Raw genomic sequence first — 19,341 nt, forward strand, 5'->3', positions numbered from 1 at the left:
TCTATAGGGCTTTGCCCAAATAAATTTGAAAAGCATACTTTTCCTCTGTTGGTTAAGCTACACTTGTAGTTTAGTCAATGCATGGTTTTAAGCTGAGATCAAAAACAACAATAACAAACAAAACGAATGAAATAAAATTTTGAAAAAAATTTCTATAGAAATAAAATTTTGACAAAATTTTCTATAGAAAGAACATTTTGACAAAGGATAAACAGTATTGAAGCTTTAGGCCATTCTATTTAGGTTATTTTGAGTTTTACTACGAAAATCTTTACTTTTAATCGTATTTCGTATTTTTTGTTTTGGTTTCCGCTAGTGAAACACACATTAGCGCGATAATAAGTGAACTACACTTGAACCTCCCTAAAAAAGGTTTGATAGTCGGCTACTGCCTAAACAAATTTGCAAGCATATCTCTTTTCCTTTGCCAAACTCAAATCATCGATTTGAATGTAGTTGGCTGGGTTTGTTTTTGATCGTGCTTCCTCTATCTTCATTCGTTTTGTTTCTTATTGTTGGTTTCTCTTCAATCATTATTGTTGTTTTTGATTTCAGCTTAAACAGCTGTACATCCAACCATCTTGCAGTCTATAGGGCTTTGCCCAAATAAATTTGAAAAGCATACTTTTCCTCTGTTGGTTAAGCTACACTTGTAGTTTAGTCAATGCATGGTTTTAAGCTGAGATCAAAAACAACAATAACAAACAAAACGAATGAAATAAAATTTTGACAAAAAATTCTATGGAAATAAAATTTTGACAAAATTTTCTATAGAAAGAACATTTTGACAAAGGATAAACAGTATTGAACCTTTAGGCCATTCTATTTAGGTTATTTTGAGTTTTACTACGAAAATCTTTACTTTTAATCGTATTTCGTATTTTTTGTTTTGGTTTCCGCTAGTGAAACACACATTAGCGCGATAATACGATCTTAACACCGGCCTTAAGATCTATATGCATATACCACTAACTAAAAAAAAACACTACTAATGTTTCGTGTACGTTACCACCGATTTGTTATTAACTAACTCATCGATAACTAAACATAACCGCTATCGATTTCAAGCACTAAAACCATCGTTGCCAACGTATCAATGACAACATTGGCAACGCTCTATGTTTTCAGTAGTTTATTTGTCAAATACGAAGTGCCAAATAAAGGGCATTAGAGAATGTAGGAGCTGTGCAGAAAAGAAAAAATTAATAAATAGCTCATGAGTTTGTTCAAAAAATATAAAATTAAAACTATTAAATCAAGTGTGTAATTATACATCTTTGGTGTGCTAATCGAAGTAAAGTAAATACTCATTAAACAAATGACGAGGGGAATGAAAAAGTCAAACGGTGAATGAACGAAGAGAAAAAAAGAAAGCCAACAAGCAAAAAACACAAGCAGAGCGCAGTGGCAGCGAATAAGCGGAGTAACACCAATTAATTCCTCAAAAATATGTTTAAACCTGGCCAAAAGAAGACAAAGCAATGTTCTTGAAACCATCATCATCATTGAAGGTGCAAAACGCCAATAAAATTAAAAAGACTATCATTACAACATTTCCATATAGAATTTTAATTACTTTTGTTGTGAGTTATTGAATAAAATTTGCATTTAGTGTGTGCGTGTGTGTGTTGTGAGGAATCCAAGAAAACCTCCAAGACCCCTCAAAGTGCTGGGGCCTCTTACACTTTCACACAAAATGTGTTGTCTGAGCAACACAACAAAACTGGAGGACACGGAAGACGATCGAACAAAATATAATAGTAGTTTCAAAACAACAACATCCATAACAGCGACGACGACATCATCACCAATATCATTGTCGCCCCAATGCTGTTATGTTTTCCATACAACCGAACAAGAACAACAACAACTAATCGATAATGACCAACAACCACATAATCTACAGCAGTCGCAGCAACAGTATGTTTCATCCTCATCCTCACGGACATTCAACAGCAAATATAGGCGAAAATATCTCCTATTGCTAGTATTGGTTCTATTCCATATTTGTTCCAGCAGTTTGACCCGTGTAACCGCCTACAATTGTACCGCTGGCGGTGGTTGCCAGAATAATGGTATTTGCAAAGAAGACCAATGCATCTGTGCAGATGGTTGGCAGGGTCCCGAGTGTCAGTTTTGTGGTGGTAAAGTAAGGTAAGCTATTTTATTTGGACAATGGTTAAAATACAAAAAGAACAATTGCAAAACTACGTCAATGTAATGATTAAAAATATATTGGGGGAGCTAAACATTGATAAGCATATGATTCATGATTTTTAGCCTAGAGGAAATAATCTTTGTTATGTGATAACACTAGTAGCATAACATTTGCAGTTGTGGCCATTTTAGGTATTAGTAGTAGTTCATAATGTTTTCCAAAAAAAAAAAATTAGAAATATAGAACAGTAGCTAACTATTCCCCTTGATTGAAATCTAATTTATCTCATATATGCTTTATATAACTCTCGAAGGTATGTTTAACCCATACCCAATGAATTGCCGGAGTTCGTATGTGTTAATTCCTTTACACATATTTATTACCATTGATAGATAATACATTAGATGTCTTGATAGTCATTGCATTTTCATTCACAATTTCTCCGAATGGAAGAGGGGGGAGGTCCCATATCATACAATTAAAATAAATTATATGAACGAAAGCCCAGCAAACAAAATTGTCTCCAAAAAAGTAGTTCAGATCCACAACTAGTGGAACTTGGGTTCATATTCAATGCATTTTACATGGGCTTGTCATAGCATAGAAGTAGTCCTATTTCGGGTACTTTGACATTTCGTCCGTTTCAATTTAGCAAAAACTTCATAATTCTCATAATTTGCAAACCCGTCTCAAAAGAACTTCCATGCAAGTGACCAAATTGCGTATTTTCTAATATGACGTGCTTAGAACGAAACAATTCTCATAATAGAAAATTCAACTTGGACTAAATCGGACATCAGCGTCTATCTCCACCTTAATCTCTCAACACATATAGCTCTTAAGATTAGGTTAGTTTGTATAGTATGACAAATAATTCTTGCATCGAATTGATATCCATTTAGACGACTATAGGTCCATTGTGATTTTTCGAGGTTATTTTATAAACTTCTTCTTCGTGAGACGGTCCCTCTAAAAGTCTCTCAAGAACTTCTATTTATCCGTTTTCCTTAAAGAGTTGTCCAACCATAGACCCTAACAAAGGACGAGTATGTTCCTTAAGCTTCAAATCGGTAAAAGCCTGTTAGAAAAAGGAGTCCAGTATCTTGTTTCTTCCAAAGGATTAGGCTGGATATTGGCATCGAAAGTGATACGAGCCTTCCGTATCTTTTGGATCCAGACACTATCTGCAAATGTCTATTTTGATCTTTAAGGCCTATTGGTACCTTATGTTTCCCATTTATGTTATGCCCAGTTATAATGGCAATTAAAGGGCTCAATTCCTGTCTGTTAATCTACATCAGAATTTTGCAATTCCTACGGTTCTTTTGGTCCCATATCAATTTGGTTTGCTTGCAACCTTCTGAGGAGACCGAAGGTCCAAACCATAGTTCATCATATTTGAAATGAATCCTGTAAAGATATGAAGACAGTGAAGGAAAAACGTCCACAATGACATTATTCGTTCCACGAGCGCTCTCCTTCACCAGAACATGGAGCTCTTCATTTCCCTTTATTCCATAGGAAACAGGTACCTATATAAAGTTACATTATACTGTTCAGTGAGAACCTTAAGCTCTCTACGGCAGCGACTGACTACCTCAGACCTTATGTTTGCAATGCCCAAAGCCTTTATAGGCGATATAGGGTGATCAAACCCAGTTTCGACCAAAAATCAAAACGTTTTTCAGCTGTGGATTATCCCACCTCAGTAATGCTGGTGACATTACTGAGTATTTCAAAGTTTCTCTAAGCGATAAGAGAGAAGTTCACGACTGTGGTATCACAATGGACTGGATAGGCTGAGCCTGAAATATCGGGTTGCCGCAGCTAACCTAACCTTCGTCCATTCTAGATCCATCTGTATATATATATTCAGAGGACTCTTTCTTTTTTCCCATTTGTTTTTTTTAATGTTAGTGATTAAGGATTGGCAAATATCCTTGACAAGAGTTTCCAAAGGTTTCCAAGTGGTTTCCACGTCATCAAAATAAAGTTAAACACATATTTTAAATTGAACCATATCGGATAATTATAAGCCTCATTAATTTCATACCATGCTTTAGGAATCAAATACCAACTTAAAATATGATGCCTCATTTAACCAACAAAAAACCTTGACCATCGCTATATTTTCATGAACTTTATTGCGCTAGAAATTGACATGAAACAGAGCGTCGTGAATGAAGAGCACATACAAATAATTCATCAATGCCATATCATCAGGTTCATTACGCCTGGTCTAGGTTTAACACTTGAAGGTTTAATACTTGGAAAATCAGTGAAAAACATAAAACATGTAATGGAATAGTAGCAGCATAACAAATGTTCTCCATCTATTTGTATGTTTATGCTTATTCTCGTGTAATGACATTCTTCGGCGCATACCTACCTTTTAGTTCTTACTTTGCTCTTTAAATTGTCCCAAGCAGAAAAGTCGATCGAAATGACATCTGGCAAATTGCTCAGCCAGGGTTAGATTAAAGGTTGATTTACATACCATGTTAAGTATAGTGGTCAAAATACCAACATTTTCCTTGCAAAATCGCCATTGCTTAGTCGAAAAGTTGTAAAAATGACTCTAATTTTCCTAAACTTATAAAACATATATATCGAGCGATAAATCATAAATAAACTTTTGCGAAGTTTCCTTAAATGTTTCAGATTTAAATGTTTCCCATATTTTTTAACATACTAACATTGTGTTCCACCCTAGTGCATTAGCCGACTTAAATTTTGAGTCTATAGATTTTGTAGAAGTCTATTAAATTCTGTCCAGATCGAGTGATATTTAAATGTATGTATTTGGGACAAACCTTTATATATAGCCCCCAACACATTTGACGGACGTTTTTTTGTTTTGGAACCGTTTTTTTGATATGTTTTTTTGTTTTGGAACCGTTTTTTTTTTTGTTTTGGAACCGTTTTTTTGATATGGTTTTTTGATATGTTTTTTTGTTTTGGAACCGTTTTTTTGATATGTTGTTTTGATATGTTTTTTTGATATGTTTTTTTTTGTTTTGGAACCGTTTTTTTTGATATGTTTTTTTGATATGTTTTTTCGATATGTTTTTTCGATATGTTCCAAATAAATCAATAAATAAAATGCTTCAATTAATGTTTTTATTAATTTAAATAATAATAAGACAACAATTAAAACAACAACAATACAACAATTAAAATTAAAACAATAAAATAAATACAACAATTAAAATTAAAACAATAATTTTTTTTTTTTTTAAATACAAAAAAAATAATTAACAATTGTTTAAATAGTATGCAACAGAACCATAGAAAAACTAACTTATTACATACAAATACTTACCGATTAGAAAATGTTATTTTTGTACGGAAATCGCGATATATATCAATTCAGTAAATCGTAAACAAAATCAAAAGTTGTGCACTGATTGTATCGAAATAAAGCTCATTTTATTGGAAATATATTTAACTAACTGTTTCTAGACCAAAGCTGTGATTTTTGTCCCATTTTAATTTTTTTAGGAATTTTTAAAGAAAAAAAAATTGTTTTGTTAAAAATTTTAATTTTTTCTAAAACTTGAACGATATCTCTAAACCTACTTGGAAAATTGAAAAACAATGTAAAGTCGGCTTAAAGAGAATATGGTTTGGGATTTTTTTTTTAATTTACTATGGTGAACCGTTTTCAAGTTATTCCAATATATGTAGCGGAAGTGCCTTAATTTTGAACATAACGGTATATCTCGTAAAGTCGAGCTGATAAAAACAAAGTGCAGATTTGGATTCAGCGACCTCAAATTACTAAAAATTTGCTATAAATTTCAAATCAACACAAAAAAGTTCAATTTTGTTCCCCTGTGTAATCTTTACAATTTATGTCTTTGACAATAGGCCTGTTCGCGTACTTCTCCAGTAAAAATATGTATTTTACTCTCTTTGCTTAAAATTGCTGAAAAGTACACGAACGGTATGCAGTAAATATTTGCACAGTTGTGAACTTCTCTCTTATCACTGAGTGCTGACCGACTCGTATGTTTAGCTCAATGACAAGGAACCTACCTATCCGAGTCCGAACCATGGTTGCCACAGTTGGTAGAATTCTACCATAAATGGTAGATTTTTTACTGATCGGTAGATTGGTAGAATTCTTGATGTTTTGGTAGATTCTGCAATTACAAAATTTCCATAAATGGTAGATTTTTTACTGATCGGTAGATTGGTAGAATTCTTGATGTTTTGGTAGATTCTGCAATTACAAAATTTCCTATAGAAATTTTTTCCAGAATTTTCTATAGAAATAAAATTATGAAAAAAATCCTATAGTAATACAATTTTGAAAAATAAAAATCCTATTAAATTTTGACAAAATTATCTACAGAAATAAAAATTTTGATAAAACATTCTATAGACATTAAAAACAAATTGACAACATTTTCTATAGAAATAAAATTTTGACAACCTTTTCTATAAAAATTAAACTTTGACAACCTTTTCTATAGAAAGAAAATTATTACAAAATTTTCTATAAAACGAAAATTTTGACAAAATTTTCTATAAAAAGAAAAAGTTCCTATAGAAATAAAATTTTGACAAAATTTTCTATAGAAAGAAAATTTTGCCAAAATTTTCTGTAGAAATAAAATTTTAACAAAATTTTCTAAAGAAATAAAAATTTGCCAAAATTTTCTAAAGAAATAAAATTTTAACGAAATTTTCTATAGAAATAAAATTTTTACAAAATTGGGAGAAAATAAATTTTCTCCCAAAAATTAAAATTAATTTTTTAATTGAAAATTTAAAAAATGTCAATCATTAAAAATGTAATTTTATCAATTAATATTGTAATTGAAAAAGTTCTCAGCTTCAATTAAGTTTTTAACCCTTTTTTTATTTTGTGATATAATCGTTAACTTAATCAATATTTCTTTTGCAGACTAAATCATCCCAGTGGTGTTATACACGATGGCTGGGGCAATTATTCCGTCAGTGTTAAGTGCAGTTGGATAATCGATGCTCGAACGCATCATAAACAATCGCCACCACCCACTATACGATTGCATCTACGAGAATTTGCAACCGAATGTGGTTGGGATCATTTGTATATATACGATGGGGATAGTGTGGATTCGTCTCTTTTAGCGGTATTTAGGTATGTAATTTGGCCTACTGCTCCTCTTTTCTAATTCTAATTCAATATTTTATTTATTTTGTTTTTATTTCAGTGGTCTGATGTATAGACGCAATTTTTCCATTCGTAGTGTACCCCAAGTTATAGCCCGTTCAGGGGCTGCATTATTGCATTTCTTTAGCGATGATGCCTATAATATGTCCGGTTTTAATTTGTCATATCACATGAATGCCTGTCCCAGTAATTCTGAAGATGTCGAGTGTTCCGGCCATGGTATATGTCATAATGGTTATTGTAAATGTAAGGATTTTTATAGCGGTGAAGCTTGCAATATAGCTGCTTGTCCCAATCGCTGTTGGGAGGATAAAAAGCATGGTGTTTGCAATATTGAAAAGAAAAGGTAAGCGATCATTAAGAAATACAGCTTGAAATATAAAGAGATAAATATGGACATCCGACAAAGCTTTGAACAATTTTGATCGTTTAGTCTGTGGGTGTGGATGCAATTTTTTGTATACTTTCCTGTATTTGGCATAATATGAAAAAGATAAATGACTAATTTACCAAGTCCAAAGCCGCAGTGAATTGACCTGGTCATGTAATTTAGAAACTGGTTGGCAGATTTTGCCCAGGATAGAAAAAGGGATGGGGATTGGGACTTGGGAGAGGGTATGGGTTGTCATACATACTTGGGGGGATTGCAGTCCTGGGTCAAGGTGGTTTTCCTTGTGGCGAATCCGGTGTGTAGGACCGATTGTTGTGAGGGTCGTTATTGGTGTTGTAATGTTATAGTTGTAGCTCCTGGTAAATTTACGTATGATACAAAATAGGGAGGATAAAAGACAAAAATGATTAGGATTAGACATCCAGTCCGAAGAAGGAAGCTGCCTCTACTGGATGAGTCCACAGCGAAGTAGGTGTCAGGTCTGTCGACTTCGCAGAACACGCGAAGAAATGCCTCGTGACATGAAGCGACTGTCCACACTTCAGGCAACATCTTAAATTGCCGGATTCAGAAGGGAGAATTCAAGTACCTGGAGATGCCAGATGGTAGCTGGGATAGCACCGACCTAATATCTCTAAGCAGCCGTCTCTCATCGTCGCTGCACTGGTATGAAACTATAGCCTTCTGAACCGCTGCCGTGTGTGCCGTGCTTATTCCCTCATCACTGTCATCGCCGATCAAGTGGACTGAGCTTGCCTCGTTCGGTTAGTACCCTTCTGAATGTGGCATTGTTTGGGTGGTTTACCCCTCTGGTCTTTATCAGATACTGGTGGGTGAGGAGGGTGCATAATTGCCCCACCGGTAGCATTTTGGACTCATGTTGCAGATGCTGTTTTGATGTTTTGGAGTTATATACAGTGGCAAATCGCAACGAAGTATTTTGCACCGTTTGAAGGTTTCTCCATTGGGTATCGCTAATACTTGGAGTCCAAAAGGAGGGCGTATATTCGATAAGAGGCGACCAATTGACTCGTAGGTCCTTTGTATCGTCTCTTTATATTTGCACCTAAAGGCATTGGCTGGTTGCTACCATCTTATTTTTACTCCCAACCTTTTTGGCTACCAAAGAGGAATAGGCTATCAAAGGACACACCAAGAACTTTGGGGTTATTGCATGTGGACATACTCTGGCCACGGATGTGAATATCGAGTTCCATGCTCACTTCCTTGGTCCACGATGTGAAAATATTCGCCGTTGATTTAGAAGCAGAAAGTTTCATTTTCCTGTCGACAAAGAAGTCTCTAAGTGCTGAGAGGTAGTCAGAAATCTTCAACTCAGGCTCCCTGATGTGACTATGGAACAGTCATCCACATAGGTTATCAAGAGGACATCTAATGGAGGAAAAGGAGTTCCTGCCACGTAAAAGTCATGTATGCCCTACATGCTACTTTACCTTTAAATTTGAAGAGAATTTTAACAAAAAAAAAAAAACTAACAAATAAAAATTCTTATTTTGCAAAAAATTTTTCTCTATAGAAAATTTTGTCAACATTTCATTCCTATAGAAAATTTTGTCAAAATTTTATTTCTATAGAAAATTTTGTTAACATTTTATTTCTATAGAAAATTTTGTCCAAATTTTATTTCTATAGAAAATTTTGTCAACATTTTATTTCTATAGAAAATTTTGTCCAAATTTTATTTCTATAGAAAATTTTGTTCAAATTTTATTTCTATAAAAAATTTTGTCTAAATTTTATTTTTATAGAAATATTTTTCTACAGATATTTTGTCAAAAGAAAATTTTGTCAAAAATTTATTTCTATAGAAAATTTTGTCAAAATTTTCTGTATATATAAAATTTTGTCAAAATTTTATTTCTATAGAAAATGTTGTCAAAATTTTATTTCTATAGACATATTTGTCAAAATTTTATTTCTATAGCAAATTTTGTCAAAATTTTATTTCTATTGAAATTTTTGTCAAAATTTTCCGTCTATAGAAAATTTTGTCAAAATTTTATTCCTATAGAAAATTTTGTCAAAATTTTATTTCTATAGAAAATTTTGTCAAAATTTTCTGTCTATACAAAATTTTGTCAACATTTTCTGTCTATAGAAAATTTTGTAAACATTTTCTGTCTATAGAAAATTTTGTCAACATTTTCTGTCTATAGAAAATTTTGTCAAAATTTTCTGTCTATAGAAAATTTTGTCAAAATTTTCTGTCTATATAAAATTTTATCAAAATTTTATTTCTGTAGCCAAATTTTGACAAAATTTTATTTCTATAGAAAATTTTGTCAAAATTTTATTTCCTTAGAAAATCATTTCAATAATTTATTTCTATAGAAAATTTTATCAAAATTTTATTTCTATAAAAAATCTTGTCAAAATTTTATTTCTATAGAAAATTGTGTCAACATTTTATTTCTATAGAAAATTTTGTCAAAATTTTAACAAAATTTTATGTAAAGAAAAATTTTATTTCTATACAAAATTTTGTCAAATTTTTATTTCTATAGAAAATTTTGTTAAAATTGTATTTCTGCAAAAAATATGTGAAGTACCTCTTACCAAAACATCAAGAATTCTAACAATGTACCAAACAGAAGAAAAAAACTATCTACCGTCCGTCTGTCCAACCATCCGTTCGTCCGCAATTTCAATTTTAACGCGTATAAACTATTTCGATAATTAATCATTTTCTTTATGTTTTGTAGATGTGACTGCAAGGAAGAATATGGTGGTAATGATTGTGGTCAATTGCGTTCCCATGGTACATGGTCTAGTATAAATGCCCAACATCTACCCAATGGCACAGCATCACATGCAGCCAGTGTGTGGCGTGATAAGATGTTCGTGATTTCGGGTGAATCCTATGGTCGTGGTCGTCTAATGAGCTCATATCATTTCCACGATGAGATTTGGGAAAAAGTACATCCGGCCAAAGATAGTATAGTGCCGGCCCAACGTTATGGTATGTCCACTGTTATAAATGGCGATAAAATCTACATGTACGGCGGTGTTATAAAAGGAGCTGGTATAACAAATGAACTATGGTCCTTTGATATTCCGACAAGGACATGGACTAATATGACCACAATGTATGATTATTGTTGGAAGATAGCGTATACAGATAAAGCGATTTGCGGCCGTCTACGGGTTACTGGACATTCTGCCACCTTAGTGCCTGGTGATAAGTCCAGCAATGGATATCGTTATATGATAGTGATATTTGGACGTTCACCCGACTATGGATATTTGAATACGGTACAAGAGTATGACTTGGTTGATAACTCATGGAGAAATGTTGAGACCACAGGCTATGTGGTCAAAGGCGGTTTCAGTCACAGTGCAGCCTACGATGTGTTGACAGAGAAAATCTATGTTTATGGTGGTATAGTGTCCGAATCCGAAGCAAATCAATATATAACACCACGTCTTTATGCCTACTCACCATCGAAGCAAATGTGGACGTTGTTGTCTTCTGCTCCCAGTGCCAGACTTTTGCACACAGCCAATTTTATCAGTGAAGGTTTAATGGTGGTTTTTGGTGGCAATACTCATAATGATACAGCCGAAAGTTATGGAGCGAAATGTTATAGTCAAGATTTGCTAGTATATGATGTCCATTGTGATTCATGGCATAAGCAAAACATTCCACAGCATTTACAAGCAGATTTGGCAAGGTGAGATGTGCATTTTAAATCACCGGGGAGAGAGAAAGTTGCTTATATTTTTTCATTTCTTTCAGATTTGGCCACAGTTCTGTCGTTTACGATGGCAGTCTTTACATCTATGGAGGTTTCAATGGTCAGCTCTTGAATGATATGCTTAAATTCACACCCGGCCATTGTAACAATTACACCAAAGAGGAAAAATGTGTTATTGCCCGACCTGGTGTCAAATGTATATGGGATGTGCAACAGACCAAGTGTATACCAATTAAACATGTCCAAAAGTTGGCCCTGGATAGACGTGAACAATACGATTATCTAGTGTGTCCCTCGAAAAGTCGCATGGAAATGACTTCAGAACTCTTACTGGACTCATCGCGTTGCCAGGAGCTTAAAAATTGCCATTCATGTGTTTCGAACTCCTTTGGTTGTACTTACTGTGGCAATGGTGTATGTTCCAAAGATCGATGTCGGGAAACAACTCCGCTGAATTCAGTATTCTATGAAACATCCACACAACAGCAGCAACAGGCAAAGGCCCAGTTTGTTGTAGCCACAAATGCCCCACCACTGAATGTGAAACAATTGGACGATTGTCCACGTTCAGAGGATTATTTGACGGCAGCCATCTGTGAGCAACTGCATACATGCCGTGCCTGTATCGCCAATCCACCTTGTAGTTGGGAGACCGAACACAATCGTTGTCGTGTGGGGTCAGCATTGGTGGGCAATCGTTCCATCGATGCAAATATATGCCCGCCTTCGTGTGCCTCACTAACCAATTGCCACAATTGCACAGAGAACGATTGCATTTGGTGCCAAAACGAATTGAGATGTGTAGATCGTAATTCATACACTGCCAGTTTTCCCTATGGCCAGTGCCGAGAGTGGACTACGCATATATACAAATGCCGCAGTGCGCCGCTTGCCTTGGGCAATAGCAATAATACCTCCACCTATATCTCAACAGCTCAGTGTGGCTACTACAATAGTTGTTCGCAATGTTTGGATGATCCTGCCTGCGGTTGGTGTGATGATGGCAGCAATACTGGTCTTGGAAAATGTATAGAGGGTGGAGCTTTAACGGCCCACGAACCCAAACAATGCCCTTCCGGTCAATGGTATTTTACATCATGCCCCCTATGCAATTGCAATGGTCATTCGAAATGTGAAAAGGGTTCCATGCAATGCATACAGCCATGCTCCAATTTGACTACGGGAAATCATTGTGAGAAATGTAAAGAAGGCTACTGGGGTAATCCCATCAATGGTGGTCAATGCCAAAAATGTGAATGCAATAAACAAGGCAACAACTGTAATCCCGACAATGGAAAATGTTTCTGCAATACCAAAGGCATTGTGGGTGATCATTGTGAGAAATGTGATTCACAGAATCACTATCATGGTGATCCCATGACCACTTCATGCTTTTACGAACTAACCATTGACTATCAATTCACTTTTAATCTATCGAAGAAAGAGGATCGTCATTTTAATCAAATAAATTTTCGCAATTCCCCCGTTAAGCCGGAGATCGATGCTGACTTTACCATCACCTGTAGTGTTCCAGCAAAAATGGATATTTCAGTGAGGCGGGCCGGCGCACCGCTTAAAGTAATCTTTTTAGGTATTAATTGTTCGACGTTCCGTCATCGCTTCCCCAAAACCGAATACAATTTTGGTCATTCGCCCGAGGATAATAGCTCATTGACTACATTTTATGTATCGGTGCATGATTTCCAGCCTCCCATTTGGATACAGATAGCATTTTCCCAGTATCCTAAGCTCAATTTACAGCAATTCTTTATTACATTTTCCACTTGTTTTCTATTGCTACTGTTGATGGCTGCTATTTTGTGGAAAATCAAACAGAAATTCGATATGTTTCGTCGGCGTCAACGTCTATTCGTCGAAATGGAACAAATGGCTAGTCGACCATTTTCACAGGTATGTATTAAAGTAAATATTCTGAGAGGGCAAAGTGATACCAATTAAAATGGTCTTCCCTATTTTATTGTGAAAATCGGTTTTATTGATTACAATGACAAATATGTGAAAATTTTCGAAACTATGCAGGATTCCGAAAATCCAAAAATTTTAAAACTCTGTTTTCGGCTTTTATTTTTCTCAAAAACTTAAATTTTTTTTCTATAGAAAATTTTGTCAAAATCTTAATTCATTTGATCAATATTTAAAAAAAAAAAAAATTATTTTTCTCAAAAACCTAAATTTTTTTCTATAGAAAATTTTTTCAAAATCTTAATTCATTTGATCAAAATTTTAACAAAATTTTAGTTCTATAAAAAATTTGGTTAAAATTTTGTCAAAATTTTATTTCTATAGAAAATTTTGTCAAAATTTTATTTCTATAGAAAATTTTGTCTAAATTTTATTTCTATAGAACATTTTGTCAAAATTTTATTTCTATAAAAAATTTTGTCAAAAGTTTATTTCTATAGAAAATTTTGTCAAAATTTTATTTCCATGGAAAATTTGTCAAAATTTTATTTCCATGGAAAATTTTGTCAACATTTTATTTCTATAGATAATTTGCGACAAAATTTTGTCAAAAGTTTATTTCTACAGAAAATTATAACAAAATTTTATTTCTATAGCAAAATTTCTCCAAGTTTTATTTCTATAGCAAATTTTGTCAAAAATTTATTTCTATAGAAACTTCTGTCAAAAATTTTTATCTATAGAAAATTTTATCTAAATTTAATTTCTATAGAAAATTTTGTTAAAATTTTATTTCCATAGAAAATTTTGTCAAAATTTTATTTCTGTTGAACATTTTGTCAAAATTTTATTTCTATAGAACATTTTGTCAAAACTTTATTTCTATAGAAAATTTTGTCATAATTTTATTTCTATAGAAAATTTTGTCAAAATTTTATTATTATAGAAAATTTTGTCAAAATTTTATTTTTATAGAAAACTTTGTAAAAAATTAATACCCTAGGAAATTTTGTCAAAATTTTAGTTCTATAGAAAATATTGTCAAAATTTTATTTCTATAGAAAATTTTGGCAAAATTTTATTTCTAAGAAAATTTTATCAAAATTTTATTTCCATAGAAAATGTTGTCAACATTTTATTTCCATAGCAAATTTTGTCAAAATTTTATTTCTATAGAAAATTTTGTCAAAATTTTATTTCTATAGAAAATTTTGTCAAAATTTTATTTCTATAGAAAATTTTATCAAAGTTTTATTTCTATAGAAAATTTTATTTGTGAAAATCGGTTTTATTGATTAGAATGACAAACATGGAAAATTTTGGAAACTTTTCAGGATTTTGAGTTTATCCGAAAATCCAAAAATTAAAAAAAAAAACAAAACCTAATTTTTTTCTATAGAAAACCTAAACCTAATTTTTTTCTATAGAAAATTTTGTCAACATTTTACTTCTATAGAAAATGTTGTCAAAAATTTATTTCTATCGAAAATTTTACCACAATTTTATTTCTATAGAAAATTTTGTCAACATTTTATTTCTATAGAAAATTTTGTCAAAATTTTATTTCTATAGAAAGTTTTAAAAAAATTTTACTTCTATAGAAAATTTTGTCAAAACTCTACTTATATAGAAAATGTTGTCAAAATTTTATTTCTATAGAAACTTCTGTCAAAAATGTATTTCTATAGAAAATTTTGTCTAAATTTTATTTCTATAGACAATTTTGTCAAAATTTTATTTCTATAGAAAATTGTGTCTAAATTTTATTTCTACAGACAATTTTGTCAAAATTTTATTTCTATAGAAAATTTTAACAAAATTTTATTTCTATAGACAATTTTGTCAAAATTTTAGTTCTATAGAAAATTTTGTCAAAATTTTATTTCTATAGAAAATTTTGTCAAAATTTTATTTCTAAGAAAATTTTATCAAAATTTTATTTCCATAGAAAATTTTGTCAAAATTGTATTTCTATAGAAAATATTGTCAAAATTTTATTTCTATAGAAAATTTTATCAAAGTTTTATTTCTATAGAAATTTTTGTTAAAATTTTATTTTTATAGAAAATGTTGTCAAAATTTTATTTCTATAGAAAATTTTGTATAAATTTTATTTCTATAGAAAATTTTGTCAACATTTTATTTCTATAGAAAATTTTGTCAAAATTTTATTTCTATACAAAAATTTGTCAACATTTTATTTCTATAGAAAATTTTGTCAAAATTTTATTTCTATAGAAAATTTTGTCAAAATTTTATTTCCATACAAGATTTTGTAAAAATTTTTTAAAGAAAATTTTGCCAAAAACTTATTTCTATAGAAAATTTTGTCATAATTTTATTTCTGTAGAAAAATTTGCCAAATTTTATTTCTATAGAAAATTTTGTCAAAATTTTATTTCTATAGAAAATTTTGTCATAATTTTAATTCTAAAGAAAATTTTGTCAAAATTTTATTTTGATGGAAAATTTTATCAAAATTTTATTTCTATAGAAAATTTTGACAAAATTTTATTTTTATAGAAAATTTTGTCAAAATTTTATTTCTATAGAAAAGTTTGTCAAAATTTTTTTTCTATAGAAAATTTTGTCAAAAATCTATAGAAAATTGTGTCAAAATTTTATTTCTATAGAAAATTTTGTAAAAATTTTATTTCTATAGAAAATTTTGTCAAAACTTTATTTCTATAGAACATTTTGTCAAAATTTTATTTCTATAGAAAATTTTGTCAAAATTTTATTTCTATACAAGATCTTGTAAAAACTTTATTTTTAAAGAAAATTTTGTCAAATTTTACTTCTATAGAAAATTTTCTCAAAATTTTGTTTCTATAGAAAATCTTGTCAAAATTTTATTTCTATAGAAAATTTTGTCAATATTTTATTTCTATAGAAAATTTTGTTAAAATTTTATTTCTATGGAAAATTTTGTCAAAATTTTATTTTTATAGTAAATTTTTTTCAAAATTTTATTTCTATAGAAAATTTTGTCAAAATTTTATTTCTATAGAAAATTTGGCAAAATTTGTTGTCTATAGAAAATTTTGTCAATTTTTTCTGTAGAAAATTTTGTCCACATTTTGTTTCTATAGAAAATTTTGTCAAATTTTTTTATAGAAAATTTTTTCCACATTCTATTTCTATAAAAAATTTTGTCAACATTTTATTTCTATAGGAAATTTTATTTCTATAGAAAATGTTGTCATAATTGTTTGTTCTATAGAAAAATTTGTCAAAATTTTATTTCTATAGAAAATTTTGTCAAAATTTTATTTCTATAGAAAATTTTGTCAAAATTTTATTTCTATAGAAAATTTTGTCAAAATTTTATTTCTATAGAAAATTTTGTCAAAATTTTGTTTCTATAGAAAATTTTGTTAAAATTTTATTTCTATTGAAAATTTTGTCAAAATTTTATTTCTATAGAAAATGTTGTCAAAATTTTATTTCTATAGAAAATTTTTCAAAAATTTTATTTCTATAGAAATTTTTTCAAAAATTTTATTTCTTTTGAAAATTTTTCCAAATCTTATTTCTATAGAAAATTTTGTCAAAATTTTATATTGATATCAATTTTATTTCTATAGCAGATTAAAAAAATAATTGAAAACTTAAAAACAAATTAAAATTAATTAAGATTTGATATTAATCACAATTGGTAATTCTTTTTATGATCTACAGGTGCTAGTGGAAATAGAAAGTCGTGAAAATATTGATTTGTCATTGACCATGGAGGGTATTTCCAATATGAGTAAAAAACGTAAAAAGGTAATTTTAAAGAGAACTGTATAAAAAATATTAAGCGCAATGAAATAATTTTCTTGTCTTAATAATAGGATTGTCCCAGTCCCATAGCTTTAGAGCCATGTAGCGGAAATAGAGCCGCTGTGCTGTCTCTTCTAGTCCGTTTACCCACAGGTAATCATGATTCTCTCATAATATGACCATGTAATTATTGATGTATTGTGTCATATCATTAATCAGGTGGTCTCCAGCATGCTCCTGCCGGTCAACCTGCTGGCCTTGCTGTGGCCAGTGCTTTAGTAACCCTTGGCAATCCTAGACGTTCATCAATCGATCATACTAAAGAGCCAAAATCTAAGCGTAAACAAAGTCAGCATCCTGATAGTTGTACATAATAGAAAACGAACGAATGGTGTGATGAGCGAGCAAAGCACGTGCGTGTTTATTTTATTATTATTTTTATTTTTTTTAAATTTAGTTTTTAAACAAATTTTTATTTTATTTAAAACAAAAAACAAATATCTATAATTTAAAAACAGGATATTATTTATTTAGACCATACAATGTAACTTATTTTTGTTAATACTACTACTAAAAAATAATTATAATGATACTGTACTAAAGACATTATGTATTAAGGTGATACAACAACAACAAGAACAACACAGCAAAACATACAAAAATTATGGAAAAGAAAAAAACATAAATGGGAAAAATTAAATAAAAATTTTGTCATATTTAAAAAATATACAAAACACAAAAAGACAGAACAAACCAACCACAACATATACAGTTATAAAACAAACAAACAAAAACAAAAAATCATAAAAAAATATTACTTTGATTAAGAGACACATTAATAAATAATTATTATTATTATTACTATAAAACAAAAAACTATTATAAAGAAAAGAAAATACAACAACAACAAATGAATGATGCATAGAATGTAAATCAAATCGTGAAAATAAATTGCAAATATAACTGAGAAAAACTTAAATGATTCCAAAACCCGAAAAAATACAACAATACAAAAAAAATAATAAAAATTTGTTTTCAATTATTTGTGGGTTCCCAAAAACATAAAGGAAAATGGTCTGATAAAAACTTAGCTTTAAAAAAAGGAAAAATATTTTGGAAATATTACGAATTATTTTCTTTTGAACTCTAGAAGCGATGCCCGTCTAAAAAATACATTTTCTGGGGGCCAGCAACATAGGTCTCAGTAAGGGCAATGGCTGATGTTTGCACACAGCCAGCGACTTAAAGGAATCTAAAGCCCGTAAAAATACAATACAATTATTTGAGGATCGTGAAATACAAGAGGGTGATTCCATAAACCTAACAAGTATATACGGCCGTAAGTTCGGCCAGGCCAAATCTTATGTACCCTCCACAAACTTGTACTAAAGACTGTCATCTACAATCGAATTAATTGGGTTGCAGTAACACTTGCCGATGGCACAGTATCTTAAAACTTCTTAACACCGTCTTCTCAATTATAAGTTAGTCCATACGACGTATATATTAAACAAAAAAAGACGATTAAATACGTATATAATTCAGTTTGACAAAATTTTCTATAGAAATAAAATTGGGACAAAATTTTCTTATAAAAATAAAATCTTGACAAAATTTTCTATAGTAATAAAATTTTGACAAAATTTTCTATATTACTAAAATTTTGATAAAATTTTCTATAGTATAATTAGATATAGAAATAAAATTTTGATAAAATTTGTTATAGAAATAAAATGTTGACAAGATTTTCTATAGAAATACAAATTTGAGAAAATTTTCTATAGAAATAAAATTTTGACAAAATTTTCTATAGAAATAAAATTTCTACAAAATTTTCTATAGAAATAAAATTTTGACAAAATTTTCTATAAAAATAAAATCTTGACAAAATTTTCTATAGTAATCAAATGTTGACAAAATTTTCTATAGGAATAAATTTTTGACAAAATTTTCTATAGAAATACAATTTTGACAAAATTTTCTATAGACATAAAATTTGAACAAAATTTTCTATAAAAAAAAAGTTTGACAAAATTGTCTATAGAAATAAAATTTTGATAAAATTTTCTACAGAAATAAAATTTTCTATAGAAATAAAATTTTGACAAAATTTTCTATAGAAATAAAATTTTCACAAAATTTTTCTATAGGAATAAATTGTTGACAAATTTTTCTATAGGAATAAAATTTTGACAAAATTTTCTATAGAAACAAAATTTTGACAAAA

At 30.1% G+C, this 19,341-nt stretch overlaps 1 protein-coding gene across 1 annotated transcript; it reads left to right on the forward strand.

Moving 5' to 3' along the window:
- Window positions 1-1,131: 1,131 nt before the first annotated feature.
- dsd (attractin-like protein dsd) lies at window positions 1,132-18,142 on the forward strand. Its single transcript, XM_075289755.1, has 8 exons — window positions 1,132-2,154; window positions 7,071-7,286; window positions 7,360-7,665; window positions 10,434-11,402; window positions 11,468-13,337; window positions 17,031-17,117; window positions 17,186-17,267; window positions 17,334-18,142. The coding sequence occupies exons 1-8, from the start codon at window positions 1,697-1,699 to the stop codon at window positions 17,486-17,488; spliced, it is 4,143 nt and encodes a 1,380-aa protein (XP_075145870.1). The 5' UTR covers window positions 1,132-1,696; the 3' UTR covers window positions 17,489-18,142.
- The last annotated feature ends 1,199 nt before the right edge of the window (window positions 18,143-19,341 follow it).

The sequence above is a fragment of the Haematobia irritans genome, chromosome 1 (assembly GCF_050003625.1).
Source record: "Haematobia irritans isolate KBUSLIRL chromosome 1, ASM5000362v1, whole genome shotgun sequence".
NCBI lineage: Eukaryota > Metazoa > Arthropoda > Insecta > Diptera > Muscidae > Haematobia > Haematobia irritans.

Excerpts from the sequence above, each read along its gene's own strand:
- dsd (XM_075289755.1), top strand. The coding sequence starts at position 1,697 with ATGTGTTGTCTGAGCAACACAACAAAACTGGAGGACACGGAAGACGAT. Across the intron at positions 7,666-10,433 it reads TGCAATATTGAAAAGAAAAG|ATGTGACTGCAAGGAAGAAT; the intron begins GTAAGCGATCAT and ends TATGTTTTGTAG. Across the intron at positions 11,403-11,467 it reads TTACAAGCAGATTTGGCAAG|ATTTGGCCACAGTTCTGTCG; the intron begins GTGAGATGTGCA and ends CATTTCTTTCAG.